Source organism: Odontesthes bonariensis, chromosome 9 (assembly GCF_027942865.1).
Source record: "Odontesthes bonariensis isolate fOdoBon6 chromosome 9, fOdoBon6.hap1, whole genome shotgun sequence".
NCBI classification, from domain to species: domain Eukaryota; kingdom Metazoa; phylum Chordata; class Actinopteri; order Atheriniformes; family Atherinopsidae; genus Odontesthes; species Odontesthes bonariensis.
In genome coordinates this window covers 20,610,635-20,626,348 of record NC_134514.1, presented here as the reverse complement: position 1 = coordinate 20,626,348, position 15,714 = coordinate 20,610,635, and the positions used below count along the sequence as shown (strand labels likewise).

The 15,714-nt window shown below is 44.3% G+C and overlaps 1 protein-coding gene across 1 annotated transcript in view; it reads left to right on the top strand.

Moving 5' to 3' along the window:
• Positions 1 to 788: 788 nt before the first annotated feature.
• Positions 789 to 15,714, top strand: part of arhgef17 (Rho guanine nucleotide exchange factor (GEF) 17) — a 70,245-nt gene continuing 55,319 nt past the window's right edge. The window contains exon 1 of the mRNA XM_075473571.1: positions 789 to 6,539. Within this exon, the coding sequence (XP_075329686.1) occupies positions 1,287 to 6,539 (5,253 nt within the window). The 5' untranslated portion in view covers positions 789 to 1,286. The remainder of the gene's footprint in view (positions 6,540 to 15,714) is intronic.

Below are 15,714 nucleotides of genomic sequence, written 5' to 3'. Positions count from 1 at the left end.
CTATGCCGCAAATTCAGCAGAAATCCAAACAAAAACCAACAGAAACTTGCTTCAACAAAAACTGTGAACAAATTTTTGTGGGTTCATTTTTTATCTATAATCCAGTCTGCTATTGCACGGGAGAGTTTTGACTTCTCCTCATCCCCAACCTGTGACCTGATGTTGTAGGGGTCAGCCTGTGTAAGGCGCTGCAGTGAATGTCCGCCTCCTCTCTCGGGGACTGAAACACAAAATTCCTCCTGGAACAAAAGGAACTGTTAAGCAGACAGCCACATGGGAAGCACCACAGAGAGGTTATTGTGCATTAGTGAAAACTTCTCTTTGCCCTCTTCCACCTCCTCCAAATGCTGACACATTAATTCTCCAGCACCATCATACCAGGCTGAGCTGCTGCTGAATATACAGCAGTGATTAAAAGGGGCAGTCTGACTTGTTTCGTGACCCTTTAACTTTAAAATGAAAAATACTGCAAAATTGATCGTGCAATCGCAAATGTTGCTAATCAGGCCCGTTCTACTGCCTCCTTAGAAAGTTTTGCAAAAACACTGCAGATACAAACTTTTGTATTAGATGTCCACTTTTATTGTCCAAAACTCCTGGCTCTGCTGTTGTCTTTTTCGCAAGGGAAAAGGCTATAATTACATCTTGTTAAGACGCAGTATCTGTCCTCTATCAACATGAAAAAAGCTTTTCCTCTCAGTCCCCGAGGGGGTTATGACAGCCCCTATACCCCCTAGTCCCGCCCACCCCCCCTGCCCTATCTCAAGCATTAACATGCAAAAAAAACAACATAAGTCACGGAAAAGCAAATCATGGCAAAATAAGGAATCCGCAAACAGTTTGGGAATTAGGAGTGAATGGTGCGTTGGGCCCTTGCAGGCGTGTTAACCTGGCGATGGGCAGAGGTTTACAAACAGCAGGGACAACAATGGATAAGCTGTGTTTGTGAAGAGCTTGGGGAAAGTTTGGTCCAAAAGACTTGTTTCGACTTTTCTTTCTTGCACGGATGCGGTTTCAGCACTCGACAAATATGTAAGTTTTGATAAGTGGGCAGCACTCACCTACTTACTACTGGACATTGTATGACTTACCTAACCTCGATACAGTGTATTTTGATGCTTTGCCAGCAGTTCGGTGTTTAAAAAACATTGGTTGCTGTTTGAGTTTTGTTGCCGTTTGGCTGCAGGGGGGGGGAAATGGACCACAACTCGAAAAAGGTGCTTGGATGCGTATCGTCTGTGGAGCTGAAATGTGCGTGTGAACTTTAACAAAGAAAGACATGAACAATGGCAGAAAGAGAGGAGAAGAATGCGGCCGTGTATCGCAGTGTCTCTTTCAAAAAGTTGGGGTCCGGGGGCGCCAACAGGAGTGCAGACCAGCAACACAAATCAGAGGATTTGGAGGCTGTTGGCGTCGCCCTTCCCCCGGAGTCCAGCAAAGCAGAACAGTTCTTGGCAACGCGTAATGTCAGTGTGTCTCGAAAAGTTTCCAAAATCTCTGCCGCCACCACCACCACCACCACCACCACCACCACTGCCGTCCTCCCGACCGCAGACCAAAAGAGAGGCTCCTCCACTCTCCTCTCCTCTATTGCTCCATCTATCCGCCAGCTTACTGAGAAGTTCAGCAGTGGCTCCGCCGGGACGCACCGAGCCTCACCGGGAGACGGTGCCGCGGTGACGCGGTGGAGCAGCACTCTTCCCCGGGCGCGAGGCTCCAGGAGAGACGGGTCTTCATCTCGTAAATCTTTTCACGAGGATAGCGGTGGGGGATATTTCCAGGACAGCGATACTACTGCTGCTACCGCAGAGTCTCTTTCGGACTCCAAGTTGCTGAAGTTTCACTCTGGCACCGAGTCTGTTTCAGGCTCAGACTCGGAAAGAAAAAGTGAGAAGCGGATTTTTATACGTTTATCAACCGACAGCAGCAGCAGCAGTGGTAAGAGAGACTATTCTCAGATCAATGCACGTCCCGCTGATATCAGAAAAACGTTGACTGAAGACGAAGAAGACGATGTTAATAGTAAAGCGGTTCCTCCACCCTGTAAATCTCACAGAAGTTATCTCACCATCCACCAGAGTGACTTTATTCCCACACATTCTGACAAGTGGCCCTGTGTTACCAAAATTAGAGAAATCTTTGATGAGAAACAAAGAAAAGCTTTACATAAGCATAGGACTGACGCTTGCGAGAATATAAAAGCAGCGTGTAGAGGGCATATACAGGAGCTCAGCTGCAGTGAGGGTGCTCTTCTTTCTGACGGAAGCGACAAACACTCGTATTGCAGTTCTGCTAATGAAGCGAGTGGCCCGGGTGTGCTTGACAAATGCCTAGTTAGGGCACAAAGCAGAGAAAGCCGCACTGCTAAAGAGACGTTTTGTCATGGTATTGACTTTAATTCCAAAGTTGATCACTGTCGGCACTCAGATGATGAAGAGGCAGACATAGAAATACCCAAAGTGTCTAATAGAAATATTTTTTCAAGCAGTAGCAGTCCTTGTCACACTCGGGTTAGTCACCACCATAGGATTAACTCATCTCCATCCAGATCTCGCGGTCCCAGTGCCGAGGCAGAGGCAGCCCGTAAGACTTCCAGAACAAAAGGATTGACACCTGACCCTAACCCTGACCTTCAACCCCGTGCTACTTCGTCTTGGAGTCGATCGGGGAGCTTAGACAACTCCTTCTGCTCCTCCTCTCTTCAGCAGCCAGCAGAGAGGGAGAGAAGGGATAGACAGGGGGTCGGGCTGCCCAGGGATAGTTTACATTCCTTACATAGCTCCTCCAGAGCACCAGCCCCCACCTCCTCCTCCTCCTCCTCCGCTCCAGCTCCAGATAAAGCCAATACCTCCTCCTCCTCTACTGTAACTCCCTCCTCTGAGCTAGGAGCCCCAAAAACTGTTAGCTCTCCCCTTAGCTCCCACTGGAAGTTAAGCTCTGGAGACGAAGAGGAGGTGCACACCAGAAGAAGAAGAGGGGGCAGCTGGGGTGTTCCTTCTGGGCCCTCTGCTTCAGTCACCTGCCAAAGAGGGGAGAGGGTTGGTGTTGACCGAGGGGGCGGCTATTTATCCCGCAGCAAAAATGGTTGGTGGGGTGCTAAGGGCATTGGCAGATCCTCGGGCAGTGAGGAGGACAGCCCTGCTTCTTTAGGCCCCCACTGTCGAGAGGCAGTGCGTCGCCGCTCACTGAGAAAGAAGAAGAGGGGGAGTGGGGCTGTTCCAGCAGCAGGCCGTGATGATTCCAATGATCATGATGGCGAATCAGAAGATAGTGACAGTGACCCTGCCTTGACAATGGATCAGTTGGAGAGACAGCAGCAACAGAACGCTAGACGAGAGTTTGAAGGGACAATACCTCGCAGCCACTTGGGACGAGAACCCAGCAGTCATAGCAACAGAGCCAGGGTGCAGCACTGGGAGCGCATCTCCTCACCTGTGATGTCCACCACACTTCCTGGCGTATCACGAGTGTCAAAGGTGAACATACCCCCTTTTGTTTCCAGTCCTGGTGATTCCCGCTGCAGTAGCCGATACTCCAGCACTGAGACACTCAAAGAGGAGGACCAGTCTAGCTGTGCCAACCGTTCGGCAAATATGTTCTTTAATACGGGTGGAGCAGAAGGCAGTACAGGCAGAACTTCATCCTCATCCATGCTGAGTAAAACCTATCATGGGAATTTTACCATGTACCGCTCTCCAAGCTTTGGCCACGGGGACAACTTCTCCCGGGCCCCTGTGCGTGTGCGCCCCAAGATTGTACCAACAGTACCCTCCTTTTCTAGTGTTCTTTGTAGAGACGGCGGGAGATCTTCAGGGGTTATAGATGGTGAGGCTGTAGTATTGAGGAAAACTACAGGAGGGGGGATTGTAAATAGTAAGGATACAAACCAAATCTCAATGTCTAACCCTGATATCACATCAGAAACTATGACCCTCTTAAGCTTTCTGAAATCTGACCTGTCAGAGCTCAAGGTACACAAAACAAGTGGAGGCGACAGATGTGGGGCCGTGGAAGGGTCCTCAACATACAAGAGCAGCTCAGGACCTCATGGCGGGACCCTTCTACCTTCTGGTCGTCGTCCGTCGCTAAAAGACCTGACTGCCACTCTGCGGCGTGCAAAATCCTTCACTTATTCAGACAAACCTACAAGTGTTAGATGTTACTTGACAGGTGGCACTAAAAAGAGAAGTTCCTCTGAGCAGCAGCTTGACTTGGATGATGAGAAGGGTGGGGGCAGGGTGCTGTTGTCAGATAGGGAAGTAGAAAGTGATGGTGGCGATTTTAGGGTTGGGAGGGGACAAAGAATGAGGGAATATGGACTGGAAGATGATGATGAAATGATGCCAACTCCATTGCAGGAGAGGTGTGCACAGGAAGCCAGGCAGGTCATTCAAGATATCTGCCAGATGTGCACAAGAGAAGATGATGATGACGATGTAGGTGATAAGAGAAATGATGATAATGAAGAAGAACAAGAGGCTCGAGGCATTAAAGATGAGACGAGAACAGTGAAAGAGGCTGAGTGTGAGAACACAAAAGACAGAGATAAACATGAGCTGAGGAGAGAGAATAGGGAGAGGGAGAGGAGTGGACAAAGTGTGCAGCTGGAGAAGCTAAACAGCAGGGGCACAGAGAGTTGGGAGAAGTCAAAGAGACAGAGCAGAGAGCTGGAGAGAGCCTTACTGAAGGGCGACTCGGAGGAAAGCATGCTCTACGACCGCACTGTGGATGAGCTTTCAGGCCACGAGTCAAGTTTAACAGATGAGGGGATCGTGACGGAGCCGGAGACGGGTCCCAGTGACCTCTCAGAGAGGTTGTTCTTGGGATCAGCAGGGGTTAATTTAGGGTCAAGAATAGCAAGGGATGTGCTTTGCCAGCCTGTCACTGCATGGAAGCAGTCTGCTCTCTATGAGGTTGAAGGGTTCAAGCAGGAGGTAGAAAAGATGACAGAGAACCGCTTGGGTTGTACAGATCATCTAAATGAAGTCAGTATTCCTGGCTCCTTGGCTGTTCCTGTATGTATGGCTGAGAATGACAACCGTTTCATGGAGCTGAGCACTGCTGCCTGTATTGATAATGTCAACACTGACAGTGAAGGGATCCACACCAACAGTGCCGTGTCGCAGGGGTCAGCAGCAGCTGCAGGGGCAGGAGGAGGAGGATTTGAAGCTCCTGCAACCCCGAGTGCTATCCGTCGGAGGCGCAAGTTCTCCCCTTCTGGCAACAGCAACACAGGCTCTGATTCCAGCAATGGCAGTAATGCAGAGTCAACAACGGCAGCTGTAGGAAATGGGGAGTCCACAGTCTACCGTTCTCTGAGTGACCCCATGCCCCAGCGGCGCTGCTCTGTAGCAGAAGAAGGCAACAATTTTTCATCTGTTGACAGCAACCTTCTAGGTTCCCTGTCTGTCAAAGGAGGAGGGGGAGGTGCTCCAGAGGCCTCTGGTACAGCTGCGGTATCAGAATACAAGGGAAGCGTAGCCAGTGACTTGTCAGTGTACAGTGATGGTGGGCTCCGTGATGATAGCATTCGTGATTACAGTGGAGTGATCAGGAACATTGTAGCTGAGCCAGGTGCAATGGACAGACTGATGACAGACGACCATGGCAATGGCAAAGCCCCCAAAAAGAAGTCTTTCAGTGACCCCAGTCGCCGTAGTGATGCCCCTTTACTTTCCCAGAATGATCCTCAGTTCAGAGGTCAAACTGGCAGCACTCAGCCAATCAGTGAACTAGATCAATCTGGACCGATTCCACCTTCGAGCAGTGAGCCAATCCTGAGTGAGCAGAGAGCAGAGCTGTGGGAACCAGAAGCTAAGCCCACACTGCTGCATCAAGTCAAGATGGCTCGCTCTCATTCGGAATGCACCCCTCACTCTGATAACCATGATGATGAGGAGGATGATGCAATAGACCAGGGTGGAGAGGAGGAGGTACAGAAGTTTAACTTTGACCTCAAGCTTGCTGAGGTCTTGACCCCGAGAATAATTCGTCGGCCCGCCAGAAAACGTCCTAACAGGATGGCATTTTTCCCTCATGAGGACCCATTTGAGCCCCTCGAGTTGGGCTCAGAGTGCCAGGAGGAGCACAGCAACCAAACAAAGCTCACCTCTTCTCCTCCTGTTCCACCATCGCAACCCAAACCCAAAACAACACTCAAGCATGTCCGCCACACCAGTGAGCCTGCCACTTTCATCCCCATCTCCCCACCTCCACAACTCCAGCCCCTGAAGGAATCAGACTGCCTCGTTGCCGGATCCACTGCGGAACCTCCAACCTTGAGTAAGCCTCCAGGAGATGAGGCCCCTTCTCTGGAGGATGTGACACAGAAATACATTCTGGAACTGAGCACCTCTGAGAGAGACACTGAGGGCCCAGGGCCTCTTCCTGGGGCGAGGGATGGAGCTAAAGGTTCAGTGTCATCTTCAGAGGGTCCCAACCAGACCAGCAACAGTGGACTTACAGAAGCTGGAGCTCAGAAGAAGGGCACGGAGGACACTGCATCTGTCTCTGCTCCACAGAGGACCAAACCCAGAGTGGTGAGTTCAGATTTTTTTCTTTTTTCCTTTTAGCACAGTCATTGTGTTTACTGGTGCATGCTCTCATGTTGTGTGATGCTTTGAGTTCTAATGGTTTCACTTAAAATGGTTGAATGCTCACTTATGACACTGGGATTGTTTGGTTGATTGTTTGCCCCTTAAGAAGCTTTGATAGTACACCACACCCAGTACTATGCAAATTTGAATTTCAATATCGTTTAGTTGGATGTTAGCCAACTTGCCTCTGTCGCTCCTATCAGATAAGGAAACACTAAAAAATTTTATTGTTCTGTTGAAAATCAGTCCTTAAAAGTGTGTGAAAACAACTTATCTTGTGTTTTGACAGCACCATTTAGTACTTGTGTTTAGAGTCGGGGCTCATATGGTTAGTTTCAGAGTGCATTTGCACTACAATACTGAAGCCATCAAAGGTTGAGCACTATTAAACAAACATCAGAGGATGTTATTAGTTTGATTAAACAAAACTTGCACAAAGACCATTAAGGAAGACTCCAAGGCCTGCAGTCTGTTTTCATTTCTTTCTTTCACCCAGTATGGATTGTGCCTGTGCCAGAGTTACTAAGTTAAACAGAGGGAATACAATAGGCAGTTCAACCAAAATACAGACTGGGTGTGTGTTCTGTGATGCTACATTTAGGGCCTGAAACACTTGAGAGTGATAACTGTACAGATCACTGCACAGGCCATACATAAATGCACATTACATTTTCAGCTTTATATAAACCTAAAGTCTGAATGATATACCAAATGTTCGCACAAATACACAGAAGGGCAGGTGCTCTGTTTTGTTAGGTTTGTTAAGAATGGCTGCTCGACCTCAGAAATCTCTGACTCAGCTCAGAGATATAATACATTCATGGATGTGCTGTGAGGCATTTAGAAATTTAAAACAGCGCACAAGGCTGTAGACACAACATGCAGGGCTTTGGTTTTATTACAGCAGGACTGATTTAAAAAAAAAAAAAAAAAAAAAAAAAAAAAAAAGTATTGCTGGTGACTGTGTTGCAGCCCTGCACTCAGTATGTTCTGTTGGGGAGGTCTAATGTTGTTAGTTGGGATTTGCCACTCTGTGTGTTTCAGTAATCTGAGCCTTGTTATTTTTATTTGCCTAAAACAAACGATAAACCTTTTTTGCCTGCCGCTCCTTGACTTTGGCATCCTCTCAAGCTGCTTCAATGCTCGCTAGTACCAATTCCATCTATCAGTCTGCTATTCATTAGTTGTTCTTCTGAGTTGCCGTAGTGACGGGAGCAGTAGCTGGTGAGCAGGAAATGGGTTTTGAGAAATGGGAAGTTGTTGTGGTAACTGAAATGATATCCAGCAGTACTGGCTGGAGTGTGCACATACATGTCATTGTGCACTGTGTGAGTGCAGTTTGGTGACTTGCCTCTGTCTGTTATATACCGGTTTCCTCTTTCTTCCTCTGTAAAGGTGTGTGTGCCTTAGCCTTCGTGCACACTGATTGCCTGGAACATATATCAATGACTTGTTCAAACGTTTGGAGCCAGCGCTCCATGTTCAGTGCAGTGCCCTGCAGCTCTGGTGCACTGCGACGGCCTGTGTGATTTGGACTGAATGTAATAACGACTGTGCCAAGCTAAAAATGACCACAGACAAGTTCTGGAACTAAGGAGGAGAGAAAGGAAGTGAGAAAGAAAGATGGTTGGGAAGAGAGAAGCCTTTTTGTTCTTCTTTTTTTTTTTTTTACCTTTTCTGGAGTCTTGTAGTGGGGCTCATGCAAAATATCCTGTTATTTTTACCCTTTACTTTTATTTTTGTTTGAGGTACAATGTTCTTTTTTTAACTGGTCTGATCCCTTTTCTAATCCCTTCCTCCTCTAGATGTTTTGCCAGTCATAGTCTGTTGTTTGCATGTCTGCAAAGCTGTAAAAGTATGTTGCATTTTCACATTTCCATTTGACTCATTTAGGCTAATTCTCCAACATTCCACCTCATGTTATCTTATTCTTCTCTCTGCTGTCTCTCTGGAACATTGCAGGGAAATGAGGTCATAACGTTTGTCTTGGTGTAAGGCAGGCCGCCGAGCCAAATGTCAGGTAGACGGAGAGAAAGAACGATGGAGGAAGAAAAGAGAAGGGAGTTGGAAGGGAACTTGTTGACAAAAAAAAGTAACAGGATTAAAATAGAACTGAAAGAGGGCTGAAGAATGAGGCAGTGATGGAGGGAGGGGGCACACATGGAAGAAAAAGACTGGTCTACAGCTTCACCATTGCTTGGTTGAATGTACCAAATAATCTTTAGTTTATTACTGTACAATACAATGTGGAGAAACCGTTTTCTGATCATGTTATATTATTCCCCCAATTTGAGCATTACACCAAAAATGAGAACAGTCCCGGATATATATATTTGTTCATCGTATTTGTCAAGTAGTAAACAGGTCTCCATGTGCTCATTTTGTCCCAGAGACAGGACAGCTCCTCCATCATAGCAGCCGAACAGACAGTTTCAAACTAAATGACAGCAGTCTGTCATTTATTGGAGTCAAATAAGGCATACAGATTGCTTTTGCTTCCATGGATGGATGGGGATTCTTCTTAGACTCGTGAGTGCGTGCGTACGTGTGTGTGTGTGTGTGTGTGTGTGTTTCCCTACAAGTTTAAGTAGTTTTCACTTTAGCAGGCAGCAGGAATGTGGCATCTTCCCTTCTCCTCTTGTTGCATAACAGCTCTGAACTTCCCAAAAAAGCTGAAGATTGGCGTTTCACAAATAAGGCGTCATTTTTTTTTTTTTTTTTTGGCACATCAACACCATTGAATCTGAAGTGTTCTATTTTGATAAATTGTTATTGTAAGCTACACATGTTTTCAGCCTGCCATAGTAACATGATTGTTTTGTAATGTACTTTTTGTATATCATGAGCATAGGCAAAGGAGAGTTCTCTTTAGACAAAACTCTGTCAAACTATGTCAGTGTCACATGACATAATTCTTCAGTCCCTCGTCCAATTTCACCTGATTGATGAGGCTCGTACAGGTTTATATAGGATATGGGTTGTTGTGGTAATGGGAGAAACAGATGAAAGGATAAAATCAGAGAAGTTAAGAGACCTGAAGGTTGGTTTTGGCTGCCCTCTTCATGGATTAGGTCTAAAAGCGCAGTGTTTATAACTCCACTTTTATGGCTGACTTTGTTTTATCAAGCCACCCACATGGACTCAAATACTTTCCCTCTTTGCCCGGTCTTTTTCTCTCTCACTCCAGTGTTGCAGTTCCTATTTCTACTTAGATGTAGAGCAGAAGAAAAGCGAAGGTAGATATGCAACGTAAGTTCATCTGCAGTTGATATGTTTCATGTAACCAGGAAATAGGCAGGGGTTCCTCACAACAAAATAAACCCCAATAGATATGTCATTAGAACAACTGGATTCCCAACAACATCGTTTTCAAAGTGCATTCGATTCCCTGGCACACACAGCAATTTGTCTTGATTTTAGAATATTCACGAGACAATCACTTTGATTATTAGTGGAAAAGACACTGTTGCTCTGTTATGCAATCAAAAACACACCAGTGGTATCAAATGCACCATGAAGATCAGTGAAGAGGAAGGAGGTCATCCAATCATAAACTCTCTTTGAAAGCAGACTTAAAAGTTGAGCGAAAGGGCATGTTACATCCACAGAAAGGTCATTGTGTGGGTGCGTGGGGTTATATTTTTAACAGGTAAAGGTCGTCCAAGGTACACTGTGGGCTAAAAAGTGAGGGATCCTGAGAAAGATAAAAACATCAAGGAGAGATGAAAGGTTTAGGATGGTTTGTTCCGACTGATTTTGATTGCAAAGGCTCAGCGGATGAGAGGTGGGATGAATCAGAAAATGAAAGGGAATGCTGTGTATATCTGGGATATTGGTAGACATAGACAGTCTTTGATGGTGGATGTTCTGACTTTACCTTATGTGGGTTGAGGCTGATCACTGTCCATGAATGCTCTTACCTAAAGACAGATCACTGAATTCTTTGCTGATACGAGTTGTGGACATGCAACATAGGAAGTGTTTCATGTAAAAGAGACACAAAATTAACTTTAGGCCCAAACTAGTCTCTTATGTTTCATGTGGTTTATGACTTTGGCTGCTTTTCCACCTAAAAAGAACTGGTTTGGTTCTTGGTTGTACAGCAGTTATTTTAGGAAAGCACAGAGCCATTCACCCTGTAACAAACCAGTGTAATTTAGCGGAAGCCTCAGTTCTACACTTCAGTAAGGTCTGCATACAATTTTCTTTTCTTAGTTGAGCTTCTGCTGATATTCGGCATGTCCTACATTCGCTGTGCTTTTAGTAAAAGTTCTCAGAATGATATTTGTTAATGAAAATAAAACCACTTAACTGTTCTTCAAAAGGCCCAGCCAGGCCTCAAAATGCTAAAAAATACATGTTTATATATTTTTGTATATATTATTATTTGTATTTAAATCATTCAACTATTTTTCCATGAGATACATTTGATGTATTTGATATAAAGTCAAATCTTCTAGAGGGCCTAAAAAAGTCCTACCTCTGTCACCTGTGCTCTGTCAGCATCTACTAAATATGAAGCTAAGCTGATGTGTAAACGACAATATTATAATTGCCATCTAAAAGTACATTACTAAGTATTTTTCTAACGCTTTCTTTGACCTTCAGTTTTGTTTTGCTCTCCATACTTTGTTTGTATTGAAAATACTACTGAAATCTAAGGACTAAAAAGTGTGTGAATAAACAAGTTTTTCTGTAGAAGCCATAAAAAAAAAACCCTCAGCGGACATGTAGTGTCTCTACAAACAAATCCTAACATGAGGCTCCATCTGGTTTCTCACAGTGGGGGAAAAAAAAAACGTCTGTGGGAAAACCGTTCTGAATGTCCTTGCCCTTGGTTGGTGACAGTTGCAAAATGCTTTGATAATCTTTAACTTGCCCTTTTAAGGATATGCTTTAAAACAAAAAAAAAAAAAGAGAGAAATCACCGTGGCCCTCAGTTCAGTTCAAACCGGTAAAGAGTGTTGTGGCTATCAGTGTTCTTCCCCTGTCTTTTTCTCCTCTTTGCTCCCTGTTGCTCCCCTCCTGACTCCTGTCTCTTTCTAACTCTCCCTGTTAGTGTGGATCCACCCAGTGTAATTACAGAGCACTTTGCTTATGTAAGGAAAGCCTCCCCTGAAACAGCACTTTCTAACGGACTTGCCGTTTCAGCTTTTTGTGTGTGCTTGTAGATTTTGATGCACTAAAGTGTGTGTTCGTGGTCGTGCAATGTAAACAATTCCAGTTTCGTCTGCTTCTCATACCACTTCGAAGGTGGATCCACCTGTCAAAGGTTATTTATGCATGTACCCAGATACACAGCACATTGTTGTATATCTGTGGTGTGCCTCAGATACTTCAGCCTTCCCTGTAGTTTTCCCTCTTGAGTCATACATCTGCAGTCAATTTGACAACAGATCTTCAGCTAGTTGATGAATCATCTAATGCAGGGCTGTTTACAGCTGACTGACTTGTGTCTGAGAGGAACCACCTAAGGTGCACATTACAGCAGGTGTTGATAAATTGAATTTAGAAGAAGCAAATAGTCCTAACATGCTATAAAAACCCTTTCCATTCACAGAAAAAAAATGAATAAATAGATAACAGTTAACATCTCATATATTTGTGCTCCTGTAATAATTTCCCCCCAAAAATGCTGTTATTCTTTGTAATGGCTGTGTAAATTGTTGAATTATCAGAAGGGTAATGCTTGAACAAAGAAAGACAATTGAATTCCAATTATTTGTATGCCAATGATAGTCAACGAAACATTCATAGTCATAAAAGCCCTAATTGCCTCTTAGCGCTGAACTCTAAACGTTTCTAGTCCTTTTTTGCCTCCTTATCGCATCTGATTCTTATAGAAATTAGAAGCTGTTCAACGTTCTGGTGGGCAAAACTATGCAAGAGAGAGAGCTGCCAAAGTTAAACTAAAGCTCCTCTATTAGCAATCTCCACAGGCAAGCTGCACAAGATTAATGCTCATCCTTATTTTCTGTCATATCCATAGTTTTACAGCGTCACATGGTCATATTCATTGTGACCCAGGTTTCAAATGAGGTATAAGTGGGATTGAACTGACAGCACCGAGTGACCGACTTTGGAAATAAGAGAAAGAAGCTCACAGCCTTTGCTTTCATCACTTTGACATATCGTTAGGATTGTCTTGTGGCCTTCTCTGATGAGCATATTGTTAGTCAGTCAGGACGTTCAATAAAAACTGCATGTAGTCTCTGAAATGAAAAATAAAAAGTTGGGAGGTGGTGTAAAACGTATATGAAAGCAGTTTGCTAAGACTTGCACATTTTACCAAATGTGTTTTTTGGTATTTTATTGGTGTTTTATTCCTAATTATATATAGAAAACGGGCCGAATGTTGAATGTGAAACATTTTATTGTTTCATGAAACATAATAGTTAATCTAAAATTTGATGTCAGCATCACGTCTCATATAAGTTGGGACAGGGTACTTTTTTTACCACGCCAGATTTGACACCAGTCTCTAAATGTCTGGCAACTGAGGAGACCAGTTGCTGAACATTTGGGAGACGAATGTTGTCCCTTTTTTGTTCGATTATAGGACTATAGGTATATCTTTGCTGTATTTTGCGTTTCACAATGCTCCAAATGTTTTCGGGCTGGCCATTCCAGCATCCAAACTCATGGCTACAATGAAGCCATGTTGTGGTAAGAGATGCAGCATGTGGTTTAGCATTGCCGTGCTGTTGCCCTGAAAAAGATTAGTCATCTGAATGGGAGCATGTGCTGCTCTAAAACCTTTATATACCTTTCAGCATTGACGGTACCTTTCCAGATGTGCAAGTTGCTAGTTCTATGTATAAGGTACTTATACACCCCTGGGGTTGTAGAGATGTATTTGACAAAGTACTTAAAAAAAAAAAAAAGAAAAAGAACATAAAAAATCAAATCCACTCGTTAAATGCTGTAACAGACATGCAGAAAATTGAAATTATATGCTTGCATCACTATGCATGCATACATGCATCATGGACGGTGTATGCGCATATCTCCACATTAAGGCATTGTTATAGAGCTCCGTCACTCACACAATGCTACAGCTGTACCCCTTGTGCGCCATGTTGCATATTGCATGGCATAATTGACAGCGTGGTCGGGCGCAGGCTCACACAGACGCATACACAGGCCCTGGTCTAACTGTGGGTTGATTCGGCTATTCAGCATTCTCTCGCTCTTCTGTCACCCAGAGCAACATGACAGAGGAAGCACTCTTCCTCCATTTCTTGTCCCTGTCCCTCGTCTTCCTCTCACCCTGTCCTTTGTCTGTCTCATGGCATCGGTCCGCCGGTTTGGATCATGCTCGAGCTGCCAGTTAAGAAACACTCGTGAAAATGGGAACGCGCGCCGTCGGAAGTGTCGTAGCGCCGTACCCGAGTGGCTGCTGGGATCCCGGATTAAAGCCCAGGGAGAGGATGAAGATGAATGGAAAACAAAGACGAGAACAGCTGAGGTCAAAGATGCCTCCCAGGCAGGTGGAGTTGGTTCTCTGTGTGTTTTATATGGTCTTCAGATTTAGACTTCATACACCCCAGACTCTTTGGTGAAGTAATTTTCATTTCCTCAATAGTTTTCCCCAGACTTTGGAAGATTTAGTTGACAACTGCAGGTCTCTGTGACACTGAATGAATTGAAATGTGTAGTTTTTGCTGTGATCACATTACTTTGGCAGTGACATCACCTCTATCGTATGGATTTCATCTTTGCGCACCCCCATGCATCGTCCCAAGCATGTGGATGACATCACTTTAGCCTTTTTTTGTGTAATATTCATGTGTGTTCATGTAGTAGGGGAAAAAAAAAATGTTTTGTGATCATCGTAATGTGACACGCTGGTTTTGACCTCTAGATTTTTAACAAGACTGGTCTGAACATTTGAACAGCTTAAGTCATTGCCTGTCAGACAATACACCTTTGCTTTGAGCTTTTTGGTCTGTAATGCAGCTTGGTCACTTCTCTTTCATGTGTGTTTGTGAGATCTTTTTACATTTTACCGCAAAGGCTAAAAGTATAAATACTCAGACTGCTTTTTAAAAAAATTATTATTATGAGTTGGTTGATATTGGAAGAAGGGTTTTGCTTTTGATTCAACAGTGTTTGAAATTATAGAGAATGAGTTGTTTCTACCTTGACACTCAGGTTGTATTTGGCCAACACACCTTTGTGCAGCATTTCCACATTTTACTCCACATAAGATGTCTTTGTGTGAGGAGTTTTGAGCTAAGTAAAAACCCGTAGGATTGAAAATGAATAACCTTTAAGCGTCTCGTGCACTTGTCAAAGCAATTATCATATTTTTTCTTACATTATCAGTAGGGCTTCAACATAAACTGTGCTTCATTTCCTGTTTCATATATTTATATGTATTATACAAATCATGAATGAGAACCCAAAATATTTCTGGGTTTTCGTAGTGTGTTTGAATTTCCTAAATAGTGACCCGTTTTCTCCCCCTGTCCCTTTTCATAGGTGAGCATTGACAGGCTCAATTTCTCAGGTCGCTGCCAACCATTGCTTTTAAGTAAAACATTTTACCCCATAGATGAGTTTTTACAAAGCTGTGAGTCAGCCTGAAAATATGTTGTCCTTACCTAAGCCAAGAAAATGTGTGTGTGTGTGTGTTTGAGTGTGAATAAGAGAGGCAGAGGGAAACATAAGCATGGGGGTACTGTGCTCGTGCATGTGAGTCAGGCCATGATGTTTCAGAAAGGTTACAGGGCTCTTGTAGATGCCTTTTTCCTATCTCACAGTCTGTCTTTTACTTTTAGTTCTTGGTTCTTTGTAGTGGGTTGCCTACTGGTAAAGATATGATACTTTGTGTGCTCAGCTCACACAGAACATCACAGAACCATCAATGTTTACTGCAGGCAGCTCTGTCACAGGGAGTTTGAGTCACACATTCACCCAGTGTGGGTTGCTGGCTAAATATATCCAAATCATTATTAAAGGCATGGTTGGTAATCCTGTTCAGAAACACATTTTGTAATACTGGGTGAAATGGTCCGTCTGTCCTGAGAGAAATCTATACAAGATGTATTTAGAAAAAGGGACGAAAATAATCAGACCTCTGTGGCAGCTGCAGGACTGAGAAAAAGCTGACCAA